Genomic DNA, 18,933 nt, shown 5'->3' on the forward strand with positions numbered 1-18,933 from the left:
CTCGGGAAATGCATTGCATGAAGGTGGACCGGCAGGTTCGCTGATCAGCTTTTTCTTGGTTGGAGTTATCGTTTTCTTCGTGATTTCAGTAACTCCGTTTTGGACTTGAGCTATCTCTGACATGTGCAGGCAATCTCTTGGTGAGAAGGCGACTGTTTTTCCCGTGACTGGATCTTTCATTGAGTACGCCGAGCGGTTCATCGACGATGCCCTGGCATTTGCATTGTGTTGGACATATTTATATTTATGGGTCACTGTGAGCGATGGAATCGTACCGAAGATTGAAATTTGTTAACATCACTTTTAGGTCCTCGCGAACGAATACAACTCAATATCGTTGGTTATCGAGTATTGGACTACTTCGGCACCACGATGGGGCTGGATCATCATATTCGGACTTTGTGATCAACTACATTCTATTGCCCGTTTTTGTCTTTTTCTTTGTTGTCTACAAAGTGTGGAACAAGACCAGGTGGGTTCGAATAGAGGATATGGATATCTGGACCGGCCGGAGAGAATTTGTGGATGAAGAAGACGACGTTAACCAAGACCAGGAATGGTGGGGGAAGCTTAACGCAATTGTTATAGGATAGACAGCTACAGATGCATGATAGAATATCGCTATACTCTGAGAAGCATTGAATTGAACGCTTTTTTCAGGTGAAAATATCTCCAAATCAACAATGTCCATATGCACAGGTCAGAGAGCGGCCCGGATTCCGTCGGAGAACCGATGTGAATAAACCAACTTCATCTGCTTGGCAAGTCCATAATCACATCGGCGTGTTAAATCTCCAATAGACCTCGAGTGTCACTTCTTCAACCCCACATCGCTAAAGCTCACCGTGCCCCCAAGCTTCACCCCCGATTGGCTCGACAGTATCCTGCAGGATCCGTATCAGCCAAGACCCCACTACCCGGCACCAAACCCTGTCGATCAGCCTCGGATAAGGCGAGTACCAGTTGATCTTTCACGGTGTCCGGTATACCAATCAAAACGTCCATGCACCTCCCTTGCACCCACTCAGGATATAATATGCAGATCGGTCCACATTCCACTTGCGGTATAGCTTGCCAATTCCTCTGGAGTACTTTTGAACCTGCATGTATCTGCCAATGAAACTACACTGCTGACGATGAACAGATGTAACATTGGTCAATTGCGAGGGGTGGGCGAGATTATGTATGAGTATCGCGATAGCAACTCACCCGCCATAGTTCTTTATTTAAACCTCTAAACATCCAGAACAATTGACATCAATCACACTCAAATAAATCCCCAATCTCAGCCTTGTTCCATTCTCGCCAACATGCAATACGCTAAGGTATGCAACGCACACCATAGAAACGAATTACAAGCTAACAAGTCAGATCCTCGCCCTCACAGTCTTCATGACAGGCACCCTAGCCATTCCCCTCGAGAAATTCACTCGCGCATGTGCCTACACCTGCGGTACAGTCTGCTACACCAGCAGCGCTGTCAGCGCCGCCCAGGCCGCAGGCTACAAGCTTGAAGCCGCCAGCGAGACTGATGACGACTACCCTCATGTTTACCACGATTATGAGGGCTTCGACTTCTCTGTTTCTGCCCCGTACTATGAGTTTCCCATCTTGAGCTCTGGAAAGGTGTATACTGGTGGATCACCGGGTGCGGATCGTGTAATCTTTAATGGTGATGATGAACTTGCGGGTGTTATTACTCATACTGGGGCCTCGGACGATGATTTTGTTGCTTGTACTTGAATCTTCAGCTTGGACGGGTATGAGTGCATCGGAATGAAGTTATTACATCTCTGGCCTGATTGCTAGTCTTGCATTCACCCGTAGTAGATACACATGCACATCATAGGAACTGTTTGATCTATACATGAAATCAGGCGATAGTCAAGGATCAAGAAACTCTAATACCTTTGCGAAGTTCGAGATCCAGCTTTCTTCACAGTAATCGTCTAAAGAAACCGGCTCTATCCCCTTTCCATGAATCATCCATTCAGCCTTTCCGGCTGCATTCCATAAAGCGCTGCTGCTTGGCAGCGGAAATTGAAGTTCATGCGCCGCCAGGAAAGGCTTTTCCAGACCATCGCCATAATCCTTCGTATCTCCGTCTTGTACGCTGCTGCTTGATCTTGCACAAACTTTGTACAGGGCTATATTAAATCTCTTAATTTCCTCAATACCAACCCATATAAATGAAGTAAGTGTGGCGTCTTTATACCTAGAAAGTATGTTCGGGTATTCAAACATGCCTAGTCTCCGACAGGTTCGAATAAGCGCCTGGAGTAATTCGAAATCTGCGATTGAAAGGGAGAATTTGAGGTCCAAATCAAGCGTGTGTTCTTTGAGCATACTTGAGAATATTATATGCAGCAGGATAGCCTGGAAGGTTGGCATGGGCCAGAAGTAGGCACTGCACGCTTCATCTGTTTCCGAGCCATCCCACTTATCCTATGCTTATACGTTAGTAAGACACTTTTATTTTTCGAGGGATTTTCACGAACCCTTTGATCTCGAATGGCCAGGTCGAGTATATCGTGAAGTTCCACTGCTGCCAACTTGGCATACTGATCTCCACTAACCCACATACCTATTACAACCATCGATTGAACAAGTAAGGGCGTTTCATGGCGCAGATCGAAGGATCCTTTGTGGATAAATGACCAATGCGAGTGGAAGTTTTCGAAATAATGCCTGATATACTCAGCCCGCTTCTCTGAAGGAGCCATATCCAGCTCTTCGTGCCTTGGACTAGATGCACTATCTGCTGGATGTTCTGGACCTTGCCTTTCTACCGAACTAGAATGATCATAGAGGGAGCATTCAATGTTGCGATGCAAGCACCAATCACACGGTGCGCCTCCTTCGCATCTAGACTTTGTTGCATGACAGTTTTTGCAGGCCCGCAATGCACGCTTAAGAGGCTCGATTATTTTGTGGTCTCGTCGAACATGTCGTTTAAGTGTGTCACTTGCTCAAAATAGTCAGGTATGCACAAGAATGAGTAGATTCAGCATAGTCACCTTCGTTTGAAAGTTCGACTACAAGTTGAGCAAGGCAAGCTATCCTGCTGCGTGTGTTTTGTTTCGTGTCGATTCAAGTGCTGCTTGCGTCTGTAACTGGCGTTGCAGTTGGCGAACTGACATCTAAACGCGCCGCTAGGATTCTTGGGGTCAGTTACATTGAGTGTCGTTCCCATCTAGTGGAAATTCCAGATCTGATGATCTGGAGAGAAGCTTTTAACAAAAGAACACACGCATAGCAAAAATGAGACGTGAGCTAAAGATAATATTGTGCGTCATATTACTTAAGCGGCATTCCACTACCCACCGGCACCCACCGGCACCCACCGGCGTCCCACCAACCCTACCACATCTTCATACTGTCCGGTGGGATGCCGGGGGCAGATTTAGTGATGCAGCGACTCTTACTAACCCCATTCTTTTTTTTTAGTAATTAACTATGATTTTCAATCATTCCCCACTGGAAACCGCAAGCCGTGGCGTAAATATAAATTTGAGAAAAGATCCCCTGTCTTTCGCAAGATCGCACATACTACAACAATTGTCCCTCTCCAAGAATGGTTCCATCTATCCTCATCGTCGGTGCTACCGGTAACACTGGCCGAAGCGTTGCCGAAACACTACCCAAGCTTCTCCAATCAAACAAAATCCTATACCAGCACCGGGTTATTGCTCTCACTCGTTCTGCGCAGAGTCCAGAGGCGCAAAAGCTTGCCAAATTGCCGAGAGTCGAAGTGATAGAGAAGAACTGGGTTGAAATCACCTCCGAATGGCTACGTGAAAACCATGTAGTCAGAGCATTTATTGCAGCCCACAATGAACCGACTCAGTTCGCTGAAGAATCTACATTCCACGTTGCCGCCCTCAACGCCGGTGTTGAATATGTCGTGCGAATTTCCACCACGGCTGCCAATGTCCGACCGGATTGCAAGGCCTATTATCCTCGCACGCATTGGGCTATCGAGGCTCTTCTCAGCTCACCCGAATTTGCCCCTTTGCAATGGACATCCCTCCAGCCGAACATCTTCACACCACTCTATCTTTCCAGCGCTGCGGAATTCATCAAGCACTACCGCAAAACTGGAGAGCAGGACACCCTTCGATTGATGGCATCAAAAGACGCTCCCATTGGCATTATCGATCCTCATGATATCGGTGTCTTTGCAGCTCACCTCTTGTCCCAAGAAGACCCCAGTTCACACAACAAGGCCAAATACGTGCTGAATGGTCTTGAAGATATCACCGGAAAGCAGATTGTGGAGATAGTCGAGCAGTATATTGGTACGGCAGTCGAGGAGGTTGTCTATAAAGACCTGTCATTCATCGACTCGCTTTATGAGTTCAAGTACGCGGCGACCCAGTCGAAGAATGTTATTTTTTCGATCAAACATGCCGCGGTGACGGCGTGGGAAGGCAAGTGCTCGGCTTCTACGACAAGCAAAGAGGTACTGGCGCTCGCTGCGCCAAAGCGTACACCTGCAGACATGTTCAAAACCTTGCTTGAGCATTAACCGAAACATTTCCACCTGCAGGTTTGGGACCAATCGCAGAGGGCCCTAGGATAGAGGGGGGATGCAGTGGAAGCCCAACATAGAAACCTAACTGCAAAGCAATACTTTATAATTCCAACTGCAAGGCAATATTTTTCACTCTTCGTTCAAGACAATCGACCATGCAGCCTACGATCCGGGACTCTATGCCGCATTCCTGATCGCGTCATAAATAATATTAGTAATTTAGGATGATTACGAATCTGTTGTGCTCTTTGTGGCAAACAAATCGCGATCTTTATTATCCTCGTATCGTTGAAGCGGGGAAATGGCTTATCAATTGTCCCGACATGCATAATCAAGTTTCCAACCAATCTATTTCCTGTCGCTTACAAATGGACAGATCATAAAGATTAGAAACAGGGACTAAGCGAAGGTGATGAGGTCGATCGCGTAGAACAGAGTTGCCCGTTTTGGGTATGGTGCCTCAGGGAGAGTTAATCTCTTAGATCTACCTGTGCACTTCTTATAGAATCCAATCATTTACCATCCAGATGTTCCGCAAAGTTACTCTGCATTTTTGAGTTTTGTTTCTTATCATCTATAGCTTCTTATTTTGGAGCGCGGGGATCAATCAGAAATGGTGGCGGCTGACAATGACGCATACTACCGCATAGTACCGTGGCCCAGACCCTCTCTGCACGAGGGTGCAACAAACACGGGAAAATGACAAATCATTATCCTCGCGTATAAAGCTTGCCATGCAGCCGCAGATTGATCATCTTTTCCAAATTCGAAAAGCTTTGTCTTTCAAGCCATCCAACAGACCCCACTAGTGACGAAGGCATGGCATCCACCATCGACAAGTCAAAACCATATTTCCCCCTCGCGGGTGGTGCCGACGATGGCTGGTCCACCGAGGATGAAGCGACAGCTACATGCTTTTGTGGAGCAGTGCAATTATCATTCGTAAGTGCCATTCTTTTCGCGCTATACAATACTAACCACTTCTCATCTCCCAGCCAACCCATGGACCTGGCTTCGTCGGTTCCTTCATTTGTAATTGCTCTGATTGTCACAAGCTCACAGCATCCATGCACGCCACGAACTTCACAGTCTATGACACGCACCTGAAACATCTTCGTGGGCAGGAGAACTTGAAGACATACAGCCAATCGCGTACTGTGTTCTTCAAGACACCGGGCAAAGATAACAGCATGACTAACTACTTCTGTTCGACCTGCGGCTCCCTTATGTATCGAGTCGGAGCAGCGTTCCCGGGAATGAGTATTCTGCGTGTTGGAAGTGTGGATGATTTCTCGCTACACGAGACGAAACTGAGACCCACAATGGAGCAGTTTACCAAGGATCGCGTTGCCTGGAAGGCTCCTACGGAAGGGACGACCCAATTTGTGGAAGATGGCCTGCATGTATAGTATTATTCACGGCAAATTACGAACGAATAACGGCGTTCAGATATGATTCCTCCATCAATTATTCACTTGTGCTCGCATCATTTGGGATCATTCCTCTTTGCCTCATTTCTGATAATTGATGTTGTGGAGGATAGATATGCAGGCTGCCATAGATGGAATGGGAAGTTACTTGGCTATTGATCGAGGTTCGTGTCGAACTTAAGGTTCCTAGAGAGAGCAGAAGGTATAATCTGGATTGGTAATCCCTGATTGGGTCTCATAGTTCAATTGGCATGATGCATAAAAGGGAAAAGTAAAGAGATTAACAATTAGTACCTAGTAGTAAAAGTCTCAAACTGAGAATATCAGGATAATTACAGCGGCACCTGCCACCAAACCGCTCATCCCCATGTCTTTTAGCATGCGCGTACCAGCCGTGTTCATCTTAGATGTACCATCTTGGCCTAAATTTGCTATTGTTGCCTAATTTAACGACAACGTCGCCCGGACCATGTTTCCTATTGATCGGTGCGAACAAGGTATCATATTTTTCAAGATCAAAGACTGCATAAACCCTACTGATGGAATCGGAACCAAAAACCAAGCCTCGCTCGGATTCGATGTCGACATTCTCAAGGCTTGTGAAAAAAATACGTTGCAATGAAATCACGAACATCCATTACCTTATGTTTTTCTTCGCTAATGAACCAGCTGAGGAAAAATTGGAGTTCCAATTTCTCGAGTTTGAAATCTATGGTCGAGTTCATGCTCACTGCACCGCAGCAGAAATTGACCTGTCCCCATTAATCTGCGAGAAGATCTTGCCAATTTGAGCATTCAGGACTGCGCCAAAGACTTGGTACGTAAATCATATCAGGCCGATTGTCGAAGACAGCATCCACAGGAAAAAGCTTAGATTCCAAGGAAGTTCCTTTGATTGAAATGCCATCCACATTGCTACGAATCGCCTTCGCCAGTTTGGATCCTTTGACTGTTGGGAAAGTGGAAAGAGCTTTTCAGTATCTGGCCTTTTTAATACCGCTGAAGAGAGAGTGTGTTAACGCCTAATTCATAGCTAACACTGCCGTAGTCATCCCTCTGGGCCCAAAAATGAAAGCCGGAGTGTTATTTGTACCGGCATCGGTGAATGCCTGGGTCAGTAAGATGTATGATAAATCTCTATATCTAAAGATCAACCACTTGAGATACCCGACTAAATCCATGGTATTGATTGTAATAGACAGACTAAGATATCTTCGACGTACTGCAACTCCCAGCTGAGTTGAAGTTCCCCATCTTCATAGAACCCGATGTAACTCCGCATATTTCCAGAACATCAGACACGAAATCTCTTTTGTAGGCTGAGATGAACGCTGGGATGGAGGCTGAGACGCAGTTTCCTGGGTGTATCAGCCCGCATGGTCAATGCGTTCATAAATTATGATTGGACACAACTCCCAGACATGTGCCCACAGCCCCTATTCCCCCGCACCCCCCACCGTCCTGTCATTCAGAATCAATTGAAATATGACGCAAAAAGAGTATCGGGTACAATTGGCACCGTGAAACACGCCGGTTGTCTCTCTTCTCCATACTCAAAGTATTGATTAATGATACCGTGACCAGGGCCAATAGAAAGAAGAATCAAGTGCGCATGATGATAGAAACGTGATAAATGGGACAAGATAGAACGCTAGTACTTGATATTGAAGGCAGAAAAGAGAGTGTAAGGGACATACAACCTTGAAGCACGTCAAATGGGGCTTAAAGCTTGCTTAAAGACGAACTTACCTCCGCTAGGCCGGCTACAGGGTCTTACAATCTTCCGGTAATGATACTGAGAACACGATGTTACCAGGCTTCAGAGGCACGTTCGACCACTGCATGTTTCAAGTCTGACAATATCGGCATTCTATACCTAAACCGAGAGTTGTGGAGTGATCAACAAGCGAGAAAATCGTTTCCCAAAAGAAAGACTAGTTATATAGAGTATGCTGTCGGGAGAAAAGGGTTTGTGTGTTGGGCCAACAGACCGTAGAAGTATGTAGTCTAAGCATGGCCGTAGGCGAGATATTGGGGACCAGCTCATGTACCGAATTGTGCTTGAAGGCTAGCTCAAAAGAAGAATAAATAAAGTATTATGCTGTTTCATTGATGTAGAACCTTGGATGGTGGAGTTATAAGGAGGTTGTATGGAACGAATGTTGATGTCATACCGGTAAGGCAGCAAAATTCACTTACCATATCAACTAAGATCATTCAGCTACAATCATGGATTCGAGTCGTTCTATAGACCTGAAAATTTTAGCGAGATTGTTTGGCTATTTCTAAAGTCTTCGGTCTAGATTCCTCAAGGGTCCTCAGCCCAGTGATGTTCTGACTCTGACCACATTAAAGCCCTCATACCCAGACATCTCCCTTCGGATCATTAATTGTATACTCCATTTCCAATCAATAGTAAACGTGGCACCGGCTGGTGTATAGTGCTGCGATTAATCCAACATAGTCATGGTTAAACTTTCACCTTGAAGACCTATAGATGCCGTTATTTTAGGGGCGTGTAAGGTATTCCGGTGCAAAAAAGTGGGTTCGAAGCCACTCGCGTGAAGGGCTGAGCAGCGAAGCGGACCGACGTATATAAAGTAAAGAAGAAAAAATAAAAACATACAACAGTCAGGATTCGCATGTGGTCACCCACCATACTACTAACTAACCGGCGTGTGGCTTAAGTACGGCTGAGCGGACGGGAAGCCCTGTTCTCCACACCCTATGGTCGTATGTACTGGAGACCACTATCATTGAACATATATAGTGCAGTTTCTGCAATATGAAAAATGGACCCGTGTTGTATCATATTGAGAAAAATAGCATGCAATGCAGGGTAGGATGAGAGAGGGTGTGGCTGGATCCCGAATCGAGATGGCGAAGTAAACGTAGAATTTACCTCCGCATGCCCCCACGCACCAAGTTTCACCGGACTGATACCAAAAACAGCTGTATCTCATCATTACTATGGCTGAGCTTATGGCTGATCTTATGGCTGATCTTATGGCTGATCTTATGGCTGATCTTATGGCTTCCCCGGTGCCCCGTCCCCCACGAAGCCTTGTTGAACTGATATCGACCCTGGCACAACATATGGCATCTCTCTGCATTGACATAGAGACCATTACAAGTTTGCATGAAGGAAGAACATCCGAGTGGTGAGAAACAAGTACTACGAGTAATTTGGTTGTTCGCCGTGATGGCGACTTTCGCCGTGCAAGCCTGGATCCCACCCACCTAGACACCTATGCTTATCCAGAACGATTGGCTACTTGATTAAGACTTCTTGTTAACGAAGGGAACGCTCGAGGAAGTGGTCTATCTGCGAAGTAGGGACCAAGTTCGTTCAAGTCCGTCACTAGGGGCAGTTAGAGACAAGAAGGAGTTCAAGGAGTGACTTGGAGAAGAGAAGATAGTCTCAGTTGCTTATCCCTGCGCGTGGGCGCTAATAAATCAGTAAATATACACAATTTCTGCTTAGTGATTCACTGCTACTGGCCCATTACACCCTGTACATTCCTGGTGATAAAGCTTGCGAGACAAGAAGGTGGCCTCAACAGTAGACGACTTTAAAATGACCCACCTATATAAGCACACGATTCTAAGCTCTTCTCGGGTTGACGATGCATGCGTAAGTCACATGCCTACTAAAATCCCAGCCTGGTTGGTGCACATAGATGTCGCTGGCTCCTGGGAGCTCAGGACCTCCAAAGGTTGTCCGATGCCATTTCACCTTCCAAAACTGCATGCGTAAGTCACCTGCCCACTAAATTCACGGCCTGGTTGGCGCACGTTGATGTCGCGGGTCCCTGGGAGCGTGGAATCTCCAAAGAATGTCCGATGCCACATCTCTATCTCAAGCTGCGTGATCCACTTTTCGAAAGGTATACTCGCCCTCTCGGCATCAAAAGAGATGCTTAAGGGATTCAAGACAGAAGGCTGTGCATCCGGCTTCGAGTTCGGGCCAGGAGAAGGCTGTGCATCCAGCTGCCCGCGTTGCGTATACAAGTGATCTCTCAACTTGATATATCTTCCCCGGTAACCAAGGTTGCAAAGTTGGACGTATTGTAGCTTGAGATGTTGTGCCCATGATTCAAAAACGCGCTTCCAGAGCCCCTGCATGTCATTTTTGACTTCAGCAGATAATGCAGAGACCCAACTGCCACTGTTTTCGGTAATAGGTCCTAGATCTGGTGCTGATGTTATCCCATCAACTATACTGACCAACTCCAGACTCAGTCGTTTCAAGGTTGGGGCTGCGGTCCGTAGAAACTCTTCTAGGCTATTCACCGTCACCTCGATCGAATGAAGATCAAGTTCCTCTAGTTGGGAAAACTGAATTCTTTGAGAGAGATTTTTAAAGTAGAGAGGAGACAATTCTTCTATGGGACTCCATTGGGCAAAGGTCAGGGTTTTAAGTGTCGGTGCAACTGTGACCAGAACATTAAGAAGACGTTTAAATGTCTTTTCATCGAATGATTCTTGTTCGTACTCTTTAAGGCGAATGCACATATGTAGAGTCGTCAGATCCTTCAAGAGTGGAAGCAGTAATTGATACTCTGACTCTGGCAGTTGAAAAGATTTCAAATTCATACCGCAAAGGCGATCGCTGCGAAAGGCGCGAAAGGCATGGCCGCATGTCTGGAGGGCTTGGACCTTTCGATTGGATTTGATTATGGCATTCAGCAGTTGTGAGAATGGCAAATCATATAGCATGTACGGCACTCTCTGAATCATTGGAAACGTCTTGTACACACTGTAATTGAACTGGCTCTTCAATTCACGTAAGCCCAGGCAGGTCAAGTCAGAATGCTTGGCTGTATTGAGAAGGAAATGTGTTGCGTGAAACCGTACTCCAAAGGTAACAGCGTTTTCGAGGCGCGGTAGGCATTTTTCAAGGGTACCAAAGAAACCCCAGGAATCGAGAATGGCTTGTTGTTCTTTCATTATAGCTTTATAGACAACAAAAGCCAAAAGCTCAGCTTGAGTTTCATCCGATTTTGCCATTGTTGAAATACCTCCCCATCTCAACTGATGGTTCCTATTTTCCATGTTTGTAAACTTTGCCTTGTCCAACCGGATTCCGCTTTCGAATAAGTTCGGGATGATCCAGATTTCTTCGACCGAGCCACGAAGAGTTTTACTGCTTGCAATATGCTCCAGGCGGTCAAGGCCTTCACGAGTGAGAAGAAGCGATATTCTTTTGAAGTATCGCGTTGTATAGGCTTCGAGTGTGTTGCCGTGTATATGGCGGCAAGTTATCCTGAGCGCGCCCCAATCCTGAGGCTCAAGATACTCACAAATAAAGTTCAACAACTCTAAAGGCAAGCTTGTGATTGACATCTTGCGCAGGTTTATTTGAGCCACACAAAGTTATGCACCATTGGTAACCTTGAATGAATGATGTTGAATGAGAATGAAATGAGGTTGGCAGAGGGGCGGAATTCATGCAGAGTTCCGATGCAGGAAGTGCCGATGCAGAACTTAAGTACTGGGAATTCCTCCAGCCAACTACGGCAGAGGGGTAGTTTAGTCGCGTCGGGGGAGTCCGGATGTACTAGTACACTAGCAGACAGCCCCCACTTTGTACTGCCCGCACTTAATCAAGCGAGAAAAAGAAACTAATGTTAAAGCCGATTTCCAATAGTCCATCCATATCCACATTTTGATTTATGATAGTGGTAACTGGAAATATCATTCTAACTTCTGATTGATTATTCGCTAGCAGCAAGAAGGATGACCTATAATTTTATACCCACCAACCATTTGACAGGTGATTGAAGCGCCAATACCCCAATTGTCAGTTTTGCTTATATCATCATCACCCGAGTCCGTATCTAGGCTCCATCTAGAAACCTGTGCATTCTTCAAGGAATCCAGCATAGAAGGTGACCGGTCTCGTGCCTTGCCAATCCGTTCTGGAATAATAGTACCACCAAGACAAAGCAAAATAGACATGATTCTCGGTATTTTGGTAGGAATATTTCTTCATCGTGGTAGTAGATGATAGAGCGTTTGCGCAAGGTATTATCGCCATCAACAATATCGTCTGTGATGGGAGGATCAAAGTTCATGCAAGGCCGAACGTAAGAAAACAGGGGGATGATTAAGTGGTAGTCAAAACTATTTTACACAATTGGATTTGCTCCATTTGCCGCATCTTCTCCGTACCCATCCCACCTGCTCACCATGTGCAGGATTTCATGGAGCATCAAAGCGGATTCAGGCCTCACTTTATGAAGTTAGACCAGTGCCGTGGTACTTGTGGTAAAAATGGGAATATCGCTCAATGTGGTATCACCATATTAGGTGGCTTTGGACTCGTCAACCATCAACGCAGTAGGACAAAATAAAACAAAATTCAAAATGAAGTCTCGCTCAATAGGAAAATAAAGCCTACTCGAATATAAAAGTCGGGTATACTTAGGGTCGCGGCCTTCCATGAGACATCCACGCCTATCCGTGATTGTTTGAAAGAAAGTCCGCGTCGCATATAATGAAGGCTAGTGTTGTTCAGTATTATGCAAAAACGTCGTGTAAATATGCGGGGAATCCAAGGTGCAAAATTGAGGGTGTAACAAGTCAAGGATGGCTTTTGTGTTGAAGGGCATAATCAGTTCCACGGGAGCTTCTACGGCTCGTAAAACACCCACTCCGGCTTACATAGATCTGGGGCCAAGATGCATTAGGATGTTTATAATTTCCCCCTATAGATAATGAATCAGTGTTTATAATGCTGGAACAGAGGCAAGAAACTTTTCATTCATAACTCGAACTTATCCTTATTCCTGACTAAGCGAAATGAACACATTTTATGATATGATTATACTCCTTGTCACATATTGAAAAATACCTTCAAAGAGTGCATCCATGAGCCCCTTTCTCAGTGGAGCTGAGCTGGGTTTAAAAAGGCTCCTGCCTAGTGGTCCTTCTGCATGTAGCAGAATGTCCCCCCACTAGTGAATATGCAAAATGAAAAAGAAAAACATTGAACGATTTGAACGTATTTGTTGCGCGAAGAGAGACACACCGCTATTCGACGGATCTGCTCTTGTGTTACACAGTCTCCTTTGATCAGTAGCGTAGTTGATAGGTCCACGGCGAATTAGTTCAAGCCCAAATCCGTATACTTGCAGATCACAGATCACACAAGCTAAACCCTTACGCTTCAGGCACTCCTATTTGAACCTTTTTTCTCTCTCGCAATCCCAAGTCCAGGTGATTTTGTCTGACAAAATTCAAATCAAAGTCATTGAGCTGTTCAAACAGAACAACACCTAGAATATAGCAATATCAGGATCCGATGGTTCGCAAGGGTATTCGTAGGACCCATACTGGGTGCACCACCTGCAAGTGAGCGACCCCGCAACCTTACCGAGTTCTCGGGACTCGATATTGAAGGTTATTCAAGCTAATCTTGACCTAGAATCCGCAGAATCAAATGTGACGAAACACATCCGAATTGCAAAAGATGTACATCCACAGGCCGAAATTGCGATGGTTACACTACCTGGGTGTCTAAAGCAGTGCAGCGCCAAACTCAAACAATCCAACCATCCTCCATTCCAGGAGCTGGGGCCGCTGATTCCCAATTTCTGGATTTTTTCCGCCTCTTTCTAGCACCTGTACTCGAGGGCCCGTTGCCGCATTCTTTCTGGACTTATACGGTTCCTCAGATGGTACACCAGGAACCGGGCTTGAGAGACGCGGCCGTGGCGCTTGCTTCTCTTTACCAGAAATTTAGAGAGGATACACAGACTGAGGCGGAGAAGAAGTTTTCTATCGGTCGTTATAATTCGGCCATGCGCCAGATTGCTTTGCTGCGACAAGGAAATCTTGACACGGTCGTTATCGCCTGTGTTATTTTCATGTCCATTGATATTCTATGCGGGAATCATGAACAGGCACTTCTTCACTACAGATATGGGAAACGCATTTTGGATTCATACACTCCCAATGCTCAGATCAAAGGAATCTTTCGCCAGATGCACATGTTTGTCCTATTCACCAGTCCTTCGGGTCTCTTGTTGCTAGAAAAGGATGGGTGTCCACATATCACGCAGCCATTCTGGTCGCTTCTTCAAGCGCAAGAGGAACTTGACTGGCTCGTTTACCGGTCCATGGAAGTGGTCTATTTTGTGAACAAGCAATGCGAAGAGTCTATCATCCTACCCGCACAGTATGAATTGAACCACGAACTGGATAACTGGTTTCTCGCTGTCTCCGGCTTGGTATCCCAAGATCTACCCATACTTGAAAGGGCTGCATTCCATATGCTTGAGGCCCGATGGCTCATTTGCAAAATATGGTGCCATGGATCCTTATATGGTGATCAAGGGTACGATGACTGTACCGACATGTTCCGGCGGGAATTGGAGCTCCTGCGGGAGTTGATGGCTATGGGTGCACCTAAAAGCACTTTCGAGATCGGAGTCCCACCACTTTTGCATTTTCTCTTCACGAAATGCAAGGACTTGAATCTTCGGCTTTCAGCGCTGGCTTTGTTCATGGAGAAGTGCTTCACGCCTGATACGTTCTGGGACTTTCGGGTGATTTATGAAAACTCTCAGCGACGAATCGAGCAGGAGCATGATATGGTACTTGGATCCGAATGGGCTCAGTCGATTGATCAGGAAACGATGCTCCCAAAGAAGAAGAGTGCGCTCACACGTACTGCATGGGTCAGCAAGATCCAATATCTCTGTCCATGGGCTCTTGTGGTGTTGGATGTTTCCGAAGAAGTCCGAGGGGTGATTCCCTTATAGCTTCTCCTTCAAACACCGAATATTGATACGCTATTTGTTTGATTTTCTTTCCAAGGTTGTACCTAGCAAAGTCCTCGAAACTTGTAGTTACTCTTATGCATCACTATTGCGGTAGTGAATGTGATCAAGTATATTTCTTATGAAAGATCGTACCTGGCCAAGAATCTTCGGTCTTCCCTTGGTCTTGCTAGACTTTTTCAGTCCATCGTGCTTCACTTTAGCTCCCGAACACCCGCCCCGACCACCGCCCCCACCGAGAAACTGTCTTTTGAGATTCAATGAGGGTGCCAGCACCAGCCACACCAGTAGTCGGGGTTTCGGCACCTCCGCTAGGGGCAGCCGATGAGATGCCCTGCGTGTAAGTAGAGTTTTCCTGCTTAGCATATGCGCTTTTCCCCTGGGAGATCTGGGCCTCGGTCTCTGCATTTACACCGTCACGGGCGGGGCGTCTTCTACTCTATACCTGGCCAGGTGTCGAGCGAAAGGGATTCTGCATATGCCGGACAATGGAGCCGTGTGCGCTTTTATTGTACGAGACACCGGAGTAAGAGGACCCGCTCTGGTAGCATTTGGCTTGTGTTTGTTGATAGTAATTGAGTAGTTGGTCGCTGGCGCAGCATGCCAGCGCATGAAACAGGTGGGGCTGAGGTCGTCGGGTTACTTGCGCGATATGGCTGCGGCTGACTGTAGGCTCAGCGCACCTCACTTACGCCAGTCACGGTCGCGCCCGGACATAATTTCGTACAACCCACTGTAGACAACCTCATTGAACGCGGCCATCCCATATTGGCTGCAAATATTATGGATTTTGAAAATTGCGTCATTACTCTGCTTATTCTTCGATTGCGCGTCGTCTCAACGAATCAGCCTTGTCGCGTTGCCGCTGTCTGTCGAAATATATTTGGGACAAGTGGCTGAGCCTCCCGCCTCCCGCAAGGCTGAACGAACGGCAATTGCCGGCAATGCCACCGGTATTTTCGTTCCAGTACAACATATGTATCACCTTGCGACCTTTCTTGTGATTGACTTTTCGAAGTGATTTTCTAGTTCGGTAACTTAATTAATGATTTTCTGCATGAGAATGATAGGGCTGTCTGTATGGGAGACTCGTCTGGCCCTCACAGAGATCCCGTCTCCGCAAACGCGTATATGTAACAAACAAATCAAACCCTCTTTCGAAACACGTTTTACCCATTACAGTTACTTTACCTCTGGGCATTGGAATGCAGAAATTATAGAGCAATTATCAGCAATTTGCAGTACATTATTGTACAATACTGCATAATCAGCCCAAGAAGCTTCCCTGCATGACACCGCTGTCCTTTAAACCTGACTTCTCATATGCTGCCGGCAGTGAGGCCATACGAAAATGGTTGGTTATCCAAGGCCGTCCACATCTGCAGGAGTGAGCTCAAAGCAGTGGCCTCGTGGCATCCGTGGATTAGCTCTGTTTTTAGCGCTGCGACTGTGGGGGCAGAAAAGCGACCACGAGCGAATAAAGCCAACATTCATCTCTTGAAAACTGCTAAATCATACTCTCCCTGTCGAACCGCTAGGCAGTACGCGCCATCAATGCCTAATAATAGCCGTCATCCTTCGCATCCCATCGATGTTAAGCGGAACCCACGCATGAGCACGGTGCATTCGACTTTCAATATATATTCGCCCTACCCCGTTCGAACTCGCAGCTTTGGGTAGAACTTGGCATCAATATCCTCGGTGTTTTATTTTGCTTCCAGATTTCCAGTCTTCTACCTATTGCATCGCAAATGGCGTCTCTCAGCTTGATAATAGCAGGCTTGAACTTTACGCGTGCTGAGAATTTTGGGGCGGGATTCTATCGATATGTGACAGATCATTCTCTGGTCTTGTCCAGCGTGAAAGCCTTCTCTAAGACCTGGCCAGGCGATTCATGGTTGATAAAAGCCTCAGAGTGGCTTTCACGTCCCGGTGAGGAAATTCAATTCTCTGCTTCAGAGCCATTATATTAACGGTCTGTCGAAGATGTTGTCGCGGTGATCAACGCTTGGTGCATCACCTTCTTCATTGTCATTACGATTATATTGTGCCTTGGATTTGGGCCTGCTGGGATTGTTCCAGGTTTGTCATATCCGCGTGTCGCTCGTTAGAGTAGCGACGGCCCCTGTAAGCTGACGCGTTAGATAGGTTCCCTAGCGGCCGGTTTTCAATCTTATATGTATGGTGGATTTACTCCAGCAGGAGGTATCTTTGCTACATTGACTAGTATGGCGATGATCGGTGTATTCATGCCCTCGATTGTGATACTTGCGGGCACTCTCGCAACTGTAGTTGCTGTGATTGTTTGGAAAGTCGGATATGGACTGCCATGACGGGGGCTGTGAATCAGTACTTGTGCATGGTGTATGGCGACTGCATTTTTTTGCTGGGATGGAACAAGAAGTATATGAAAAAAACCCTGCATGGGCTTTTGCTTTTTTGCAGGATCCAAGGCTTGATTGGCCATTTGTACCCCCATTTGCGTGATATATTTGAGTTTGACAATTCAAGTGGTTCTACCTGCGGCGGAAATGTCCTTTGTCAGCTTGGGCCAGTTTGATACTGTGCTGAAATTACAGATGCTCCGATTGACCCGATCTGTACACATTGAGCTGCTTCAGACGAGCGCACCGGGTAATATTAAATGGTCTCATAGGCCATCATTGATTGGGAGCCATTACCAGTTAGTAGCCATTAGAACTTGTTCTCTAATCTACTTGCTAATCTCTGACAGTCGGCTTATACACCAGCGCAGTAATAGAAGACTACACCTGTAGTCTGCCGCGGTATATCAACTAGAAATCCATGCCACCGCGGCAGATATGTCGCATGAGGGTCGGCCGTCGGCAATCAATGGTATTTCTACCGAATGCCGTTGCCGTTGGTTCTGATCACGTACCACGATATAGTCGGGCAGTCTGGATAAATGCGAAAATATGCTGCATACTATCGCAGTCTAGCACCCGCTAGGTGGACCGTAAATCGCAGGCTCGCTGGCCGAATCGAACCCAGCGCGATACCTGTGCGTCTTTTCAGCAGTCTGCTGGCCACGGTGTGCGCGTGCGGATGGCTCGACATAGTTGAAGATGAGAGATCGTGCGTGTGTACTTTTATCATACGAAGCATACTGATGTATCTTGAAGGGTCACTTGTTAAATCGTGCGCGATGTGTCAAGTCTGCGGGACATCGTGTGCACACCTACAGCACGGGTTTTGCACACTCTCAAAGCCTTTGCATCGCTACGCGATCGATCTCTTGCTTGGGCCATGTCACTGGCCCCATTGGAGATTGAAGATCGTCCTAACAATCGCTAGGTGTGCAGATAAAGGTAAAGGTCTGGCATCCCTTATTCACCTTGCAGCTGATACACAGTTTGTTTGTGGGCTGTGCTCCGTCGGAGACGAGTTCTCTCCATCAGAATGATTTGCCGCCTACCCCGACCTGGAAGTCCTCGAAGACATCACTTGATGCAAAAACCAATGGTTGTGGTGACTATTCAGTCAGCACCGATTTCATGCCACATATCGCCTTACGACAAGCGACCCCCTTTGGGAAGGTATCTTAGGTTCAACGCATTTCTTCATATGATTTTCCCCCTCTAACAATCGGCATTCTTTATGGGTATATTTCTACAAACTGCTAATAGGGTTCTTTACCATTCAAACAATAAGATTGGGACTCGTAGTATATATTTCGGACGTCAATGCTACTCAAGATGTTGCGGTAAGACGTGGCGCGATGCCTATGATACCATGGGTCGGAAGATTCAGCCGCGGCGTACTCAAGAGATCACAAGTATGGTTAAATCTTCCAACCGATCAGAAATAAACCCTGATCACTTATCCATTCCCAAACGCATTTGATGAATAACATACCATGTTTTTCTTTGCAAAATTTGGATTTTTGCCTTATCAGATTCTATTGCTCTTAACATACACATTAAGGAAGCCCAAGTCCCCACTCAAATGGCTACTCTAGGACAGAAGTGAAGCAAGCGATCAATCAAATGAGATTGATCTGCGAAATTCGGGAGGCAATAAAGAGCGTACCCATGGATCCAGCACGATTGCCGCAAAGACCCGAAAAGCTTAACATCCAGGACTGAGATCTCACGCACCACTCTTTCCAAGGTTCCCGATCGAATTTCTCACGATGTTCCCAAGGAAATTCCATGACAAAGTC

The 18,933-nt window shown here is 46.4% G+C and overlaps 7 protein-coding genes across 7 annotated transcripts; 5 read left to right on the plus strand and 2 right to left on the minus strand.

The window, feature by feature from the left end:
* Nucleotides 1-1,310: 1,310 nt before the first annotated feature.
* N7520_002206 (extracellular guanyl-specific ribonuclease RntA) lies at nucleotides 1,311-1,743 on the plus strand (the record flags this gene model as incomplete). The annotated part of the gene is made up of 2 exons (XM_057136141.1): nucleotides 1,311-1,325; nucleotides 1,372-1,743. The coding sequence occupies 2 exons, from the start codon at nucleotides 1,311-1,313 to the stop codon at nucleotides 1,741-1,743; spliced, it is 387 nt and encodes a 128-aa protein (XP_056998827.1).
* Nucleotides 1,744-1,884: 141 nt separating this feature from the next.
* N7520_002207 (uncharacterized protein) lies at nucleotides 1,885-3,193 on the minus strand (the record flags this gene model as incomplete). The annotated part of the gene is made up of 3 exons (XM_057136142.1): nucleotides 1,885-2,445; nucleotides 2,499-2,964; nucleotides 3,018-3,193. The coding sequence occupies 3 exons, from the start codon at nucleotides 3,191-3,193 to the stop codon at nucleotides 1,885-1,887; spliced, it is 1,203 nt and encodes a 400-aa protein (XP_056998828.1).
* A 381-nt stretch (nucleotides 3,194-3,574) lies between these two features.
* On the plus strand, nucleotides 3,575-4,528 carry N7520_002208 (NmrA-like family protein; the record flags this gene model as incomplete). The annotated part of the gene is made up of 1 exon (XM_057136143.1): nucleotides 3,575-4,528. One exon carries the CDS (start codon nucleotides 3,575-3,577, stop codon nucleotides 4,526-4,528), a length of 954 nt encoding a protein of 317 aa, XP_056998829.1.
* Nucleotides 4,529-5,353: 825 nt separating this feature from the next.
* Nucleotides 5,354-5,943, plus strand: N7520_002209 (GFA family protein; the record flags this gene model as incomplete). The annotated part of the gene is made up of 2 exons (XM_057136144.1): nucleotides 5,354-5,476; nucleotides 5,530-5,943. 2 exons carry the CDS (start codon nucleotides 5,354-5,356, stop codon nucleotides 5,941-5,943), a joined length of 537 nt encoding a protein of 178 aa, XP_056998830.1.
* A 3,753-nt stretch (nucleotides 5,944-9,696) lies between these two features.
* Nucleotides 9,697-11,310, minus strand: N7520_002210 (F-box protein; the record flags this gene model as incomplete). Its single annotated transcript, XM_057136145.1, has 1 exon — nucleotides 9,697-11,310. The coding sequence occupies one exon, from the start codon at nucleotides 11,308-11,310 to the stop codon at nucleotides 9,697-9,699; it is 1,614 nt and encodes a 537-aa protein (XP_056998831.1).
* Nucleotides 11,311-13,643: 2,333 nt separating this feature from the next.
* N7520_002211 (C6 zinc finger protein) lies at nucleotides 13,644-14,732 on the plus strand (the record flags this gene model as incomplete). The annotated part of the gene is made up of 1 exon (XM_057136146.1): nucleotides 13,644-14,732. The coding sequence occupies one exon, from the start codon at nucleotides 13,644-13,646 to the stop codon at nucleotides 14,730-14,732; it is 1,089 nt and encodes a 362-aa protein (XP_056998832.1).
* A 1,769-nt stretch (nucleotides 14,733-16,501) lies between these two features.
* On the plus strand, nucleotides 16,502-17,083 carry N7520_002212 (interferon alpha-inducible IFI6/IFI27 family protein; the record flags this gene model as incomplete). The annotated part of the gene is made up of 3 exons (XM_057136147.1): nucleotides 16,502-16,682; nucleotides 16,737-16,832; nucleotides 16,899-17,083. The coding sequence occupies 3 exons, from the start codon at nucleotides 16,502-16,504 to the stop codon at nucleotides 17,081-17,083; spliced, it is 462 nt and encodes a 153-aa protein (XP_056998833.1).
* Between the last annotated feature and the right edge of the window lie 1,850 nt (nucleotides 17,084-18,933).

Source organism: Penicillium odoratum (assembly GCF_028828045.1).
Source record: "Penicillium odoratum strain IBT 22623 chromosome Unknown utg000002l_segment0_segment0, whole genome shotgun sequence".
In the NCBI taxonomy this organism is placed as follows: domain Eukaryota; kingdom Fungi; phylum Ascomycota; class Eurotiomycetes; order Eurotiales; family Aspergillaceae; genus Penicillium; species Penicillium odoratum.